We start from the raw sequence: 11,865 nt of genomic DNA, 5'->3' as shown, positions 1-11,865 counted from the left end.
GACATTCAGACAAATAGATAGACATTCAAACTTAAATGCATTAAAGAATTCTGAAAAAAAAAAAATAATAAGTTTTCACAATTATTATTAAACAGCACAACTGTGTTCCTGTTCCTGTAAAATACCTTCACAACTGAGTATTTTTGAGAAACTTGAGTCCTTATCTTGTCTTATATTTCAGGTGTTTGTGAATGAGGTGAACACTCACAGAGAGCAGGTTCTGGCTCTAGAGAAAGCTGGCTCTCAGCTGCGATTTGCCAGTCTCAAACAGGATGTGGTTCTCATCAAGAACCTGCTGCTCAGCGTACAGGCCCGCTGGGACAAACTTGTGCAGAGATCACTAGACAGAGGACGCCATCTTGATGAGGCCCGCAAGAGAGCCAAACAGGTACTGTTTGGTTTACTTCACTCTGTCTCTTGCTCTGATCATACCTCTCTCCATCTCTGATGTTGGCAATCTTCTCTTGTCTAGTTTCATGAGGCCTGGAGGAAGCTGACAGACTGGTTGGAGGAAGCAGAGAGCAGGCTGGACTCTGAGCTGGAAATCTCTAATGAGCCTGACAAGATTAAAGTCCAGCTGGCCAAACATAAGGTACAGCATGCACGCATATTAAGTGTTTTGTGAAGCTGAATACTTTCAGCAATGTCTCTTATGCCATCTATCTGTTAATCACTGTACTGCAGGAGTTCCAGAAGTCTCTTGGCTCCAAGCAGCCAGTGTATGACACCACAGTGCGCTCTGGAAAGGCCATGAGAGACAAGGCCACACTGCCAGCAGACACGCAAAAATTGGAAAATTTGTTGGGCGAGGTCCGTGACAAATGGGACACAGTGTGTGGAAAGAGCGTGGAGAGGTGAGAAAGTCTGAAATTACCCGTTTGGTTTATGATTGGATGTAGAATGAAGTGAAGAAAATAATTTGAGATGTTTTTCTTCTCAGGCAACACAAGTTGGAGGAAGCCCTCTTGTTCTCAGGTCAGTTCGCTGAGGCTCTCCAGGCACTTGTTGACTGGCTGTATCGTGTGGAACCTCAGCTCGCAGAGGACCAGCCTGTCCATGGAGATCTGGATCTCGTTTCCAACCTCATGGATTCTCATAAGGTACTAATGGGGTGATTTTCAGGAAATCTTGGTTTCAAAGATGACATGAAATTTGAAGACTTGCATAAATTTCCTTTTCTAGGCATTAATTGTGAGCATTTATTTCAAATAAATTTAACACATTTTTGAGCATATTTTTCAAAACAAAATTTGGTCACACTTTAGTTCAGGGTCCAATTCTCACCATTAACTAACTACGACTTTTGCCTCAATATACTCCTAAATTACTGCTTATTAATGGTAAGTCAGGTAGTTGTTAAGTTTAAGTATTGGGTGTGATTAAGGAATGTAGAATGTCATGCAGAATAAGGCATTAATATGTGTTTTATAAGTACTAATAAACAGCCAATATCCTAGTAATATGCATGCTAATAAGCAACTAGTTAATAGTGAGAATTGGACCCTAAACTAAAGTGTTACCCAAAATTTTATTTTGATAAATGAGATTTTTGAGTGTGGTCCTTGAAAACCAAAAAAATAGTGTTTGAAAAGTCCTTGAAAGTCCTGGAATTTCATTATACAGTAACTGCAGGAACCCTGCATTATTGACGCAGTGAGGCTTGAATGAGACTTTTACTAGGAAGGCCATTTCTGAGTAGGACAAAGTTTCTAAGAGGTAGTGCTGTATTTATTGTTCCTCAGGTCTTCCAGAAGGAGCTGGGAAAAAGAACCAGTAGTGTGCAGGCTCTGAAGCGTTCTGCTCGAGAGCTGATGGAGACAGGCCGGGACGACACCGCCTGGGTCAAAGTTCAACTACAGGAGCTTAGCAACCGCTGGGATACAGTCTGTGCCCTGTCCGTTTCAAAACAGACTCGTCTCCAGCAGGCTCTCAAACAGGTACGTCTGACCATTCTTTGAATGAAAACAAGAGCAGTGATGATATTTTCTTCTGACTGTCTGTTTTTCTCTCTCTTTTTCTGCAGGCAGAGGAGTTCCGCACAGCTGTTCAGATGTTGCTGGAGTGGCTGTCGGAGGCGGAGCAAACCTTGCGTTTCCGTGGCGTTCTGCCAGAGGAGGTAGAGACTCTACAGGCGCTACTGCACACGCACCGAGATTTCATGCAGACGGTGGAGGAGAAAAGAGTGGATGTGAATAAAGCTGCTGGCATGGGCGAAGCCATTCTAGCTGTGTGCCACCCAGACTGCATCACCACCATCAAACACTGGATCACCATCATCAGAGCTCGCTTTGAAGAGGTAAGATGTGAGAAAAATCAAAACTGTGGCATCAGAAGCCTGTCTAGGCCAACAGTTAGCCTAATATAATAGGTCTGAAATGCTTATGATTATGTTTGCTGTACAGGTGCTGACATGGGCCAAACAGCATGAGCAGCGCTTGGAGACGGCTCTGGCTGAATTGCTCAACAATGCTACATTACTGGAGGAGCTGTTGTCATGGCTACAGTGGGCGGAGACCACACTGGTGCAGCGTGATACTGAACCACTCCCACAGGACATCCCTCAACTGAAGACACTCATCACAGAGCATCAGGTGAGTGGGACACCTGCATTAATCAACAATCATTTGTCCATATTCCGTCACTCAGTCTTTTAATATTAATTGCATTGTTTAGTGCTGAAATGTTTTTTTAGTAGTTTTGTTTTCTTCCATCAGGTGTTTATGGAAGAGATGACCCGAAAACAGCCTGATGTTGACAAAGTTACAAAGACATACAAGAGGAAACCAGCAGAACATCCCAGCAGTCTGTCAGACAGGAGAGGGGCCCGTAAGAAACTTTATCCTCAGCTGCATGCATGCTGCATACAAACACAATTTTCTTTTTAATGTCTTCTATTCTCAACATGGCTGCATTTATTTATTAAAAATAGGGTATATCCAACAAGTAATATTGTGCAATGATTACAATTTAAAATAAATGTTTTCTATTCAAATATATGTAAATATTCAAATATAAATGTAATTTATTCATGTGATAGCAAAGGTGATTTTGCAGTTTTAAGTATCCCATGACTCCTAAGAAATTATTTTAATATGCTGATTTGGTGCTCAAGAAACATTTCTTATTATTAATTTAGAAAACAGTTGTGCTGCTTAATATTTTTGTGGAAACCATGATACATTTTCTTCAGGACTATGCATAGTATGCACATTAATACACAGCAGAAATGGCTTAGTTCAGTAGTATGCTGTTCTGAACATATTTTTTCTGTGTCCTGCTTACAGGAAAAAACCAGCAGCAGCAGCAACAACAGCCCTCAGTACAGGTAACTGGTGGTAACCCTCGCCTCACCCAGCTCTGCTCCCGCTGGCAACAGGTGTGGCTGCTCGCCCTTGATCGCCAGCGCAAGCTCAATGATGCCCTCGACAGACTAGAGGAGGTACTGCATCTATTTTGCATATACTTTTTATATAATATTCAATTTTACTCTCTACGCACTAATAATGACTAGTAAGTAGGGGTGTAACGGTACATGTATTCATCCCGAACCGTACAGTATGGACGTCACAGTTCGGTTTATGCAGTTAGACGACAAATACAGTCAATTACAGGCAATACACACTCCAATCCAGAAGGGGGCGCATGCGGTAATACAACACTGTTTGCTAACTGCCACAACAGAAAAAAGAGCAGAAGAAGAACAGCGCATGTGCGAATGACTGCTTGAAAACAAGTCCTCTAAATGCACACGTGTCGAATGCGTCTTTCTGTGCTCACAGACTGGAGAATACTTTGAAAGGCTCATGCACTCAACTGTGTGAAACGTGGAAAATTAAGTATAGGAGGGTTGGGCTTAAACTAAATAAATGGGGAAAAAACCTAGCATTGTGGATTTGTTGCTTTTTCTGGTAACACTTTAGTTTAGGATCAAATTCTCAATATTAACTAGTTGCTTATTAGCATGCATAATACAAATATATTGGCTATTTATTAGTACTTATAAAGCACATATTAATTCCTTATTCTGCATGACCATATTCTACATCCCTTAATCAAACCCAGTACCTAAACTTAACAACCATAATAAGCAGAAATTAGGGGTTTATTGAGGCAAAAGTTTCTAGTTAGTTAATAGTGAGAATTGGATTCTAAAACTAAAGTGTAACCATTTTTCCTATTGTACCGAAATCGTACCAAACCATGACCTCAAAACCGAGGTTCATACCGACCTGTGTACTGTTACACCCCTAATAGTAAGTGATTTAAAAGTCATGAAATCTGAACAGCAGAAGTAATAACTATGACCTTTCTCCACCTTTAGCTTAAAGAGTTTGCCAACTTTGACTTTGATGTGTGGAGGAAGAAATACATGCGCTGGATGAACCACAAGAAGTCTCGTGTCATGGACTTCTTCAGACGCATCGACAAGGACCAGGATGGAAAGATCACCCGCCAGGAGTTTATCGATGGCATCTTGGCATCAAGTACGGACGCATATACTTGCCCACAAACCTTCATTTTCATGAGCCTTTTTTAAATGCCAGTTTAACTATAAATTTTGTTTGCAGAGTTCCCAACCAGCAAGCTAGAGATGACGGCTGTTGCTGATATTTTTGACCGTGACTGTGATGGCTACATCGACTACTATGAATTTGTGGCTGCTTTGCACCCCAACAAAGATGCTTACAGACCCACAACAGATGCCGATAAGATTGAGGATGAGGTATGGATGATGATGATAAAAGAAATGTTGTGGGTTGGGCATCATTATATAGTTTTGATGTGTTTAAACTGAATAAAATCCAAATTTTTGTATCCCAGGTCACCAGACAAGTAGCTCAATGCAAGTGTGCCAAGAGGTTTCAGGTGGAGCAGATCGGAGAGAACAAGTACAGGGTGAGAATCTGGAGCCAAATATTACTAGTCAAGCAAGAATTCAAATTTTAACACATTTAATATGACATTATAAATAAGAATAGCACTCACCACACTGCTATGTTATCATCACACCTCATTCAGATCATCCCTAAGCTTGCCATTATAATATTACGACTCTAACCAGCATCACACTCTTTCAGTTACGTCAGTATGATTTTTTGGAATAAAGGTGCATTGGCAGTTTTGTGTGTGTACGCAATACCACTATAACACTTCACAGCATCATCTGTATGTTGTGTGCGCTTCCCACCACCCAACTAATGATCAACCCATGGTTCTAATAATTGCAGTCATGGTCAACGGGTGGTCTTTCATACCCCAACATCATTATCCATTGGTTAATGATCTTTGACAAGACCGTTTACTAACTTTTTGCATTGCACAGGCTACAGATCCACGATGCTAACTCCACATCCTGATGTTCTACAATTCTTTGTTTGTCTCTTTACTACTATACCTGCTGTGCTGTCCTCATTGTGTTTGTTTTCAAGCAACCATTCACAAGCACTCTACCCTGCTCATAGCAACAAATACCCATGCTCCCCATGGGCATTTCCTCCATTGTGTGCTGTTTTAGTTATTTTGTGCTTTTAGGAATAGTTAATAGGAAATGAATCATTATACCACCAAAAAAGGTCAATATGTGTGTATGTCTTTTATGTTATTTCACCCTCTTTTTTTCTTTTCTTTCTTCTTGTTTTATTCCTCCTCCATGTGCACCGGACTTATTGTAGTTCTTCCTTGGGAATCAGGTAAAGTGAGTGGTGTGTTTGTGGCATGTCCTCTGAAATCTGTTGTCTCTGCAAAGTTCCCATGAGCTCCCACTGTAGAAGCTGGCCTTTTATTGTTTTTCAGACAGCCAGATCTAAATCAGTACAGGACAGTTTCTGCATGGGCTAGCTAAGAATTCCCTGTGGACAGCCCACATTCTTGGCTGCTGTCTGAAATGGGGATTTCTTTAGTCCCTTCCTGCTTACTCAGCGGGCATTTCCTGTCTGAGAGACAAAAATTGCAATACCAATGCCAAAATATTTAATGCATTTATATACGCCCTCCAAATCCAGAGGCAGATTTCAAAGGTTCAGCTTACGTGTTGTGGTTGAGATGTGCTTGTTTTTTTTATTGAAAATGATTTATCATGATCAGGAAATGGTTTAGATTTACAGGCCCTTCTATTATGATTTTAGGGTTTTTTGGCTTTTGGTGGAGGAAAACTATCCAATGGCTGATTTCTTGACTTAGAGAAAAATAAACCTTCAACCAAAGCAATTCTTTGAAGTAAAAAAGGACAAACGATCAAGGAAAAAGTCCAGAGAATTGCTGTGGTGTGGTGTTTATTGTAGAGATGGGATTCGAGCTGGGCAAGCTCTAACAAAAATCATGTCGATCTTAAAAAATGTGGTTTGCTGCATGTCGCTGTGTGATTTCCTTTGATTTGCCTGGTGGTTCAGAATATAATTAGTATATTTAACTAATTTGAATGTGATCTTAAAGGGATGGTTCATCCATTGTAGTTCACTTTACTTAACCTCATGTCATTCCAAACTTCAGTGTTGTTTTTTTCTGTGGACATTTTGAGGAATCTTCACACAGATCATTGTATGGAAAACACAAATTCTTAAAAATTCTTAAAAACATACAGGTTTGGAAATACATGAGCAAAATTTTAATTTGTGGGTGAACTATCCCTTTAAAAGGGATACATTATAAATTTATAATCCTTTATCTATCTGTCTGTCCTCTTTCCTCTCTTATCCATGTTGGTTCCTCCTCTTTCTTCTTTCCTCTGTCTGTCCTCAGTTCGGAGACTCACAGCAGCTGCGTCTTGTTCGAATCCTGCGCAGTACCGTCATGGTTCGCGTTGGAGGTGGGTGGATGGCGCTGGATGAATTCTTGGTGAAGAACGACCCTTGTCGAGGTAAGTCCGACACAACTGCTGGAGGAAACTTGCTCTTTAGGTACATGGAAAAGAGGTTCCCAGAAACACTCTTACAACACAGCATTATTCTTACTCCTCTCAAGACTTTATCATTTTTGCTCATCATCTTTCACTCTTGTATTCATTCTCATCAATGAGTGTTCTCATCTTTTCAGTACTATCTGAGTTCACTTTCATCTCATCTTCCATCACTTCCCCATTACTTCCTGATCTCTTTCCCATGGTGGTTATTTTTATATGCATGGCCTACACATATGGCCCATTCTTTCTTTCTCTCTTTCTCCCTGTCATCCTCCTTTTTTATTTTATACAATTGTAGTGCATGGTGCATGTTCCTTAGGTCTCTCCCTCCCTCTTTCTCTGCCCCGTCCCCTATCTCTCTTTCTCTCTCCCCAGTGCAACATCCAGGACTTAAAATCCTGCGTTCTGACTCCAGCAGCTCCATATCATCTCGCATAGGTTGGGTTTTTCTCTCTCCTTCTCGTTCGGATTTTCTTCTTTTTCACTCGTTTGGTTTCCCTATCTTTCCCTCTGTTTCACTCACACCTCGTTTGGTTCTTTGTTGCTTTGGTGTGCTTTGCTGACCGTGACACTGATCTAACCCTCACGCCTGGAGCTCATTACGGGCCAGTTGTGCTTTAAGAATTCTGGCTCAGCCATTTACATCACTTCCTGCATTTTGATTTAAGATACTTAATATGCATAGAGTATTTATATTCGAAAAATTGTTTATAGACAGTTTATTCCCTTTTGTTGCAAAGCAAGAGGTCTTAATGGACAAGTTCACCCAAAAATTTAAATTCTCATGTCGTTCTGAACACGTATGACTTTTTTTGTGGAACATAAAAGAAAATATTTTGAAGAATGTTTAAGCTGCTTTTTTCCAAGTAAATTGGGATTGGGGGAAATGCAACACTGTAAACCTGAATAAGTTGGCAAAACTCAAAAAAATTGAGGCAATCGGTTACATCAAAATTTTTAAGTTAAGAAATTCAAAGTTTAAGTAAGCAGAACTGGCAGATTTTCATTTTGTATTCATACATTTTAATTGTTATTAAATTGAAATATTTGAGTAAACTAATTCATACATTTAACTGAAAATTATCACGTAATCTCAACATAAACATTTTTATTAGTGGAAATTTAGCTAGCTATAACAAGCTAATTCAGAAAATGCTAACTTGCTAATTTGTTAGCATGTTAGCAATAGCATGGTATAGCACTTGCCTAATGAGTACAGCAATATAAAACATTTAATATACCTGTTCTCAAAGCAAGCTGCGTGCACCACTTGTCACCATGATGGTAACTCTCCAAAAACCCACATTAACAGAAACCCTTCTAAATTAGCAAAACAAAACATTAATCGCTACTAAATCTCCCACTTAACACTAATCTTGCACAAAAAAAACAAACATTATATAACATTTATTTTTAACATTTACTCTCCCTTTCGAGTGCCATGGGCCAAGCATTCTTTGAAATAAAAATCCCAGCATAGTTTCAGTTAAACTTAAGTTCGTCTAAATTAAAAGAAATAAGTTCATAAAACTCGAAACAATGAAACAGTTCAGTTTACTTAAAATATATCAGTTCTGTGAACTCGAAAGAAAAAGAAAGTGCTAAATACTCATAAAAGTTCATTTGACTGAACTAATTGTTTAATTTAAGTTTGTCCTACTCAAACCAATTAATTATTTTGAGTGTTAAGGTTTACAGTGTAGGTTTAATGTAAATAACATTAGATGAACCAATCTGAGGTGATTGACCTGCTAAATATCTCCTTTTGGAAAATCATACATGTTTGGAACATCTTGAAGGTGAGTAAATAATGACTGAATTTTAGTTTTTGAGTGAACTGTCCCCTTTCAACAGAACGTGAGTGTGTGTATGACTCTTTCTGTGTGAATGCGTGTTTTCATGTTGTCTCTTGTGTCTCTCAGTGACAGTCACTCCTGGCTATTTCTGCTGCAGAGGTACTTCATTATCTCTCCTTTCTCACATCTTAACTCTTTCCTGTTTGATGACATCTGTCTGTCTATTCCATTCTGAGCCTCTAAACCTTTATGTCCAGCTTCGGATCCATCCCATCACTGCTGTGTCTTAGTATGTGTGGCGTGTGTGAGTGTGTAAGAACTATGTGAGGTCTATGTGTCAGCTAGCATCATGCTAACCATTCAAACCAGGCTTGGCCAGGCCTGAGCTGAATTCCTTTCATGTGTGTCCTGGATGAATATTGCAAATGAAAAAGCATCCAGGACCAGGGTGTGGCCAGGCTTGGGGTTTCTAATATTGTTTGAAGCAACTCTTAAAGAGCAATTGCTCATGGAGAAATGAATTACAGGCCCCACCTGGTTTGAGGGGAGGAAATTATATGGTGCTGTAGTTATCAACTGCCCTGCTCTTACTGGGTTTGATGGAAAAGTGAGTGTCATGCAGGTTTTGGGCAAGCTACTTTGAAACTGTAGCTTGCCAAGCTGAAAGCTACTTATAATTGAAAGGAGTTAAACTACAGTCAAGCTACGGCTTTGAAAAATTAATTAGCCACATTACAAACTAATAACAAAAAGTATCTAAAAACACTAAAACAATTTAGGTGGGCAGTATCTTGTTTAATAAACACAGTGACCCTAAATAGTTTTTGTACATCAGCCTCACTTAAAAATGTATCCGTTTCTTTGATTTGTATGACAATGTCAAAGAAAGTGCCATTTATTTTAAGAAAGATAGCATAAGCTTACTTTTCAAGCAAAATATTTCACGAAAAGAAGTTGTAACACTTTACAATAAGGTCTCATTTGTTGACATTAGTTAATGTATTAACTATAATGAACTAACAATTAGCGATACATTTGTTACAGTATTTGTTAATCTTTGTTAATGTCAGTTAATAAAAATCCAGCTGTTCATGTTTAGTTCACAGTGCATTAATGTTAAAAAAATACAACTTTTGATTTTAATAATGTATTAGTAAATTAACATTAACTAAGATGCTGTAAAAGTATTGTTTATTATTTCATTTTAACTAAAGTAGTTGACTAATGTTAACTAATGAAACCTTATTGTAAAGTGTTAATAAGAAGTTCATTAGATAATAAAGCACATTTGTTCATAACAATGTTTAGGATTATTTATATACTATTATAGTTCTCATTTATATTTTGAATTAGCTGTTATTTTTTATTTCATATTTTTATTTATTTTTTCATTTTAGTTTAGGTTTTTAGTAATTTGTTGACAAGCATATTCACTTAGTTGCCAAAGCAAAATTTCAAATGTTTGCTTAAATTTATTAATATTTATATTTTATTTTATTTTATTTTATTTCAGCTTCAATTAATTCATTTTTCAAATAAAATCATTTTTATTATTTTTATATTATTTTTAAAAAGTTTTCATTTTAATTAGCAGTAACAACACTTCTAGAAATACCCTACATTTATGTAGCTGGGTTGAAAACATGACGGACAGCAGCATTTAATAAACTAAATATTTTGCTACAAAACACACAAAAATACACTACAAAACATATATACACTACAAAACAAACAAATCCCACTTCCCAATGCTACTTTAGTTAAAGAGAACGGTTTAAGAGAGCGTGTTTGATTATGGTCTCATTTTGCTCGTCTGTAAGGCTATGTGTTATGTTTTGCTGTAACACTAATGAAAAATGAATTGTCTGATTTTAGTCAGTTACTCCCCAACACTAATGTCTTGAGGGAATAACAGACGATTTCTGACCACAGCTACTGCTGCCATTGCACACAGCCCTCTCTCTCTCTCTCTCTCTCTCTCTCTCTCTCTCTCTCTCTCTCTCTCTCTCTCTCTTTCTCTCTCTCTCTCTTCTCTCTCAGCTGGCTTCTCTGGTCTGTGTGTTGTGCAAGGGCTGCTGCGTTTGGTATCTGTTATTGAGAATGTTCTGTGAAGGCTTGTGTTGGTTTTCAGTGTTTGCTAAAAGCATTATCAGGCATGACCCTCAGGTGTCTGTCGATGCTGTTTATGCGTGTGCACTCGTTTACGTGGTGAGCTGAGGGAAGCTGTGCTTTTTTTTATTGAGTTCTTGTTTTGAGGTTGCTTGCTCTGACTCACCGTTAACCCCCTGCATCGTGTCCACCACGTGCACTGACCGCTTTTAAAGTGGGTATACCGATCCCTCTGTCTGCATTGAGTCAAAGCAGTGGCTAGAGGAAGTGCTGACTCTCTCCACTCGCACTGCTCACCACCTGATCATCGTCCCTTGCAGCCAATCAGCTGATCTTATTTCTTCTCCTTTCATCTGCTGCAGCTCGAGGACGTACCAACCTGGAGCTTCGAGAAAAGTTCATTCTTCCAGAGGGAGCTACGCAGGGTCTGGCGGCCTTCCGGTCCCGGGGACGGCGATCCAAACCTTCGTCGCGCACGGCCTCACCCACCCGTTCGTCTTCATCGGCGTCGCACAGTGCCCACAGCTGCGCCTCTCTGCCTTCTGCACCCGCAACACCCACAGCCTCCTCAAGGGTGAGTGTCACCATATCACACTGCATAGGTAGGGTTATAATAACCCGTACTTACTGTTTGTTGTGTCTGGTATATTAATGCCTTCATGAAAAATTAGAGGGTAACCTCAGTCTCAAACATTTTTCTTGTATCATACACTACTGCTCAAAAGTTTGGGGTTAGTAAGATTTTAAAGAAATTAATGCTTCAGCAAAGATGCATTAAATTGATCAAAAGTGACATTAAATACTTGCAAAAGATTCAGCTTTGCCATCACAGGAACAAATTACATTTTAAAATATATTAAAATAGAAAAAGTTATTTTTAATTGTAATAACATTTTAAAATATTACTGTTTTTACTGTAATTTTGGTCAAATAAATGCAGCCTTAGTGAACATAAGTGACTTTTCAGAAACAGTGGAAATCTTGCCAACCCCAAACTTTTGAACTGTAGTATACATTAAGTCACTTTATCTAGATATACAATTGCACTTTTTTACAAGCATT

At 38.8% G+C, this 11,865-nt stretch overlaps 1 protein-coding gene across 26 annotated transcripts in view; it reads left to right on the top strand.

The window, feature by feature from the left end:
* Window positions 1–11,865, top strand: part of macf1a (microtubule actin crosslinking factor 1a) — a 182,457-nt gene that overhangs the window by 163,544 nt on the left and 7,048 nt on the right. For 11 of the 26 annotated variants that reach the window (XM_051872292.1, XM_051872291.1, XM_051872294.1 and 8 more), the window contains 17 exons: window positions 182–388; window positions 473–592; window positions 685–854; window positions 941–1,100; window positions 1,743–1,937; window positions 2,024–2,296; window positions 2,403–2,591; window positions 2,715–2,826; window positions 3,285–3,439; window positions 4,322–4,484; window positions 4,569–4,723; window positions 4,822–4,896; window positions 5,673–5,690; window positions 6,739–6,856; window positions 7,274–7,336; window positions 8,821–8,853; window positions 11,166–11,377. In XM_051872292.1, the coding sequence (XP_051728252.1) occupies window positions 182–388; window positions 473–592; window positions 685–854; window positions 941–1,100; window positions 1,743–1,937; window positions 2,024–2,296; window positions 2,403–2,591; window positions 2,715–2,826; window positions 3,285–3,439; window positions 4,322–4,484; window positions 4,569–4,723; window positions 4,822–4,896; window positions 5,673–5,690; window positions 6,739–6,856; window positions 7,274–7,336; window positions 8,821–8,853; window positions 11,166–11,377 (2,418 nt within the window). The remainder of the gene's footprint in view (window positions 1–181; window positions 389–472; window positions 593–684; window positions 855–940; window positions 1,101–1,742; window positions 1,938–2,023; window positions 2,297–2,402; window positions 2,592–2,714; window positions 2,827–3,284; window positions 3,440–4,321; window positions 4,485–4,568; window positions 4,724–4,821; window positions 4,897–5,672; window positions 5,691–6,738; window positions 6,857–7,273; window positions 7,337–8,820; window positions 8,854–11,165; window positions 11,378–11,865) is intronic. The other 15 variants (XM_051872301.1, XM_051872299.1, XM_051872288.1 and 12 more) reach the window with 7 other exon arrangements.

The sequence above is a fragment of the Ctenopharyngodon idella genome, chromosome 19, assembly GCF_019924925.1.
Source record: "Ctenopharyngodon idella isolate HZGC_01 chromosome 19, HZGC01, whole genome shotgun sequence".
In the NCBI taxonomy this organism is placed as follows: Eukaryota; Metazoa; Chordata; class Actinopteri; order Cypriniformes; family Xenocyprididae; genus Ctenopharyngodon; species Ctenopharyngodon idella.
The sequence above is the reverse complement of the archived record's forward strand: the minus strand, read 5'-3'. Positions and strand labels throughout refer to the sequence as shown.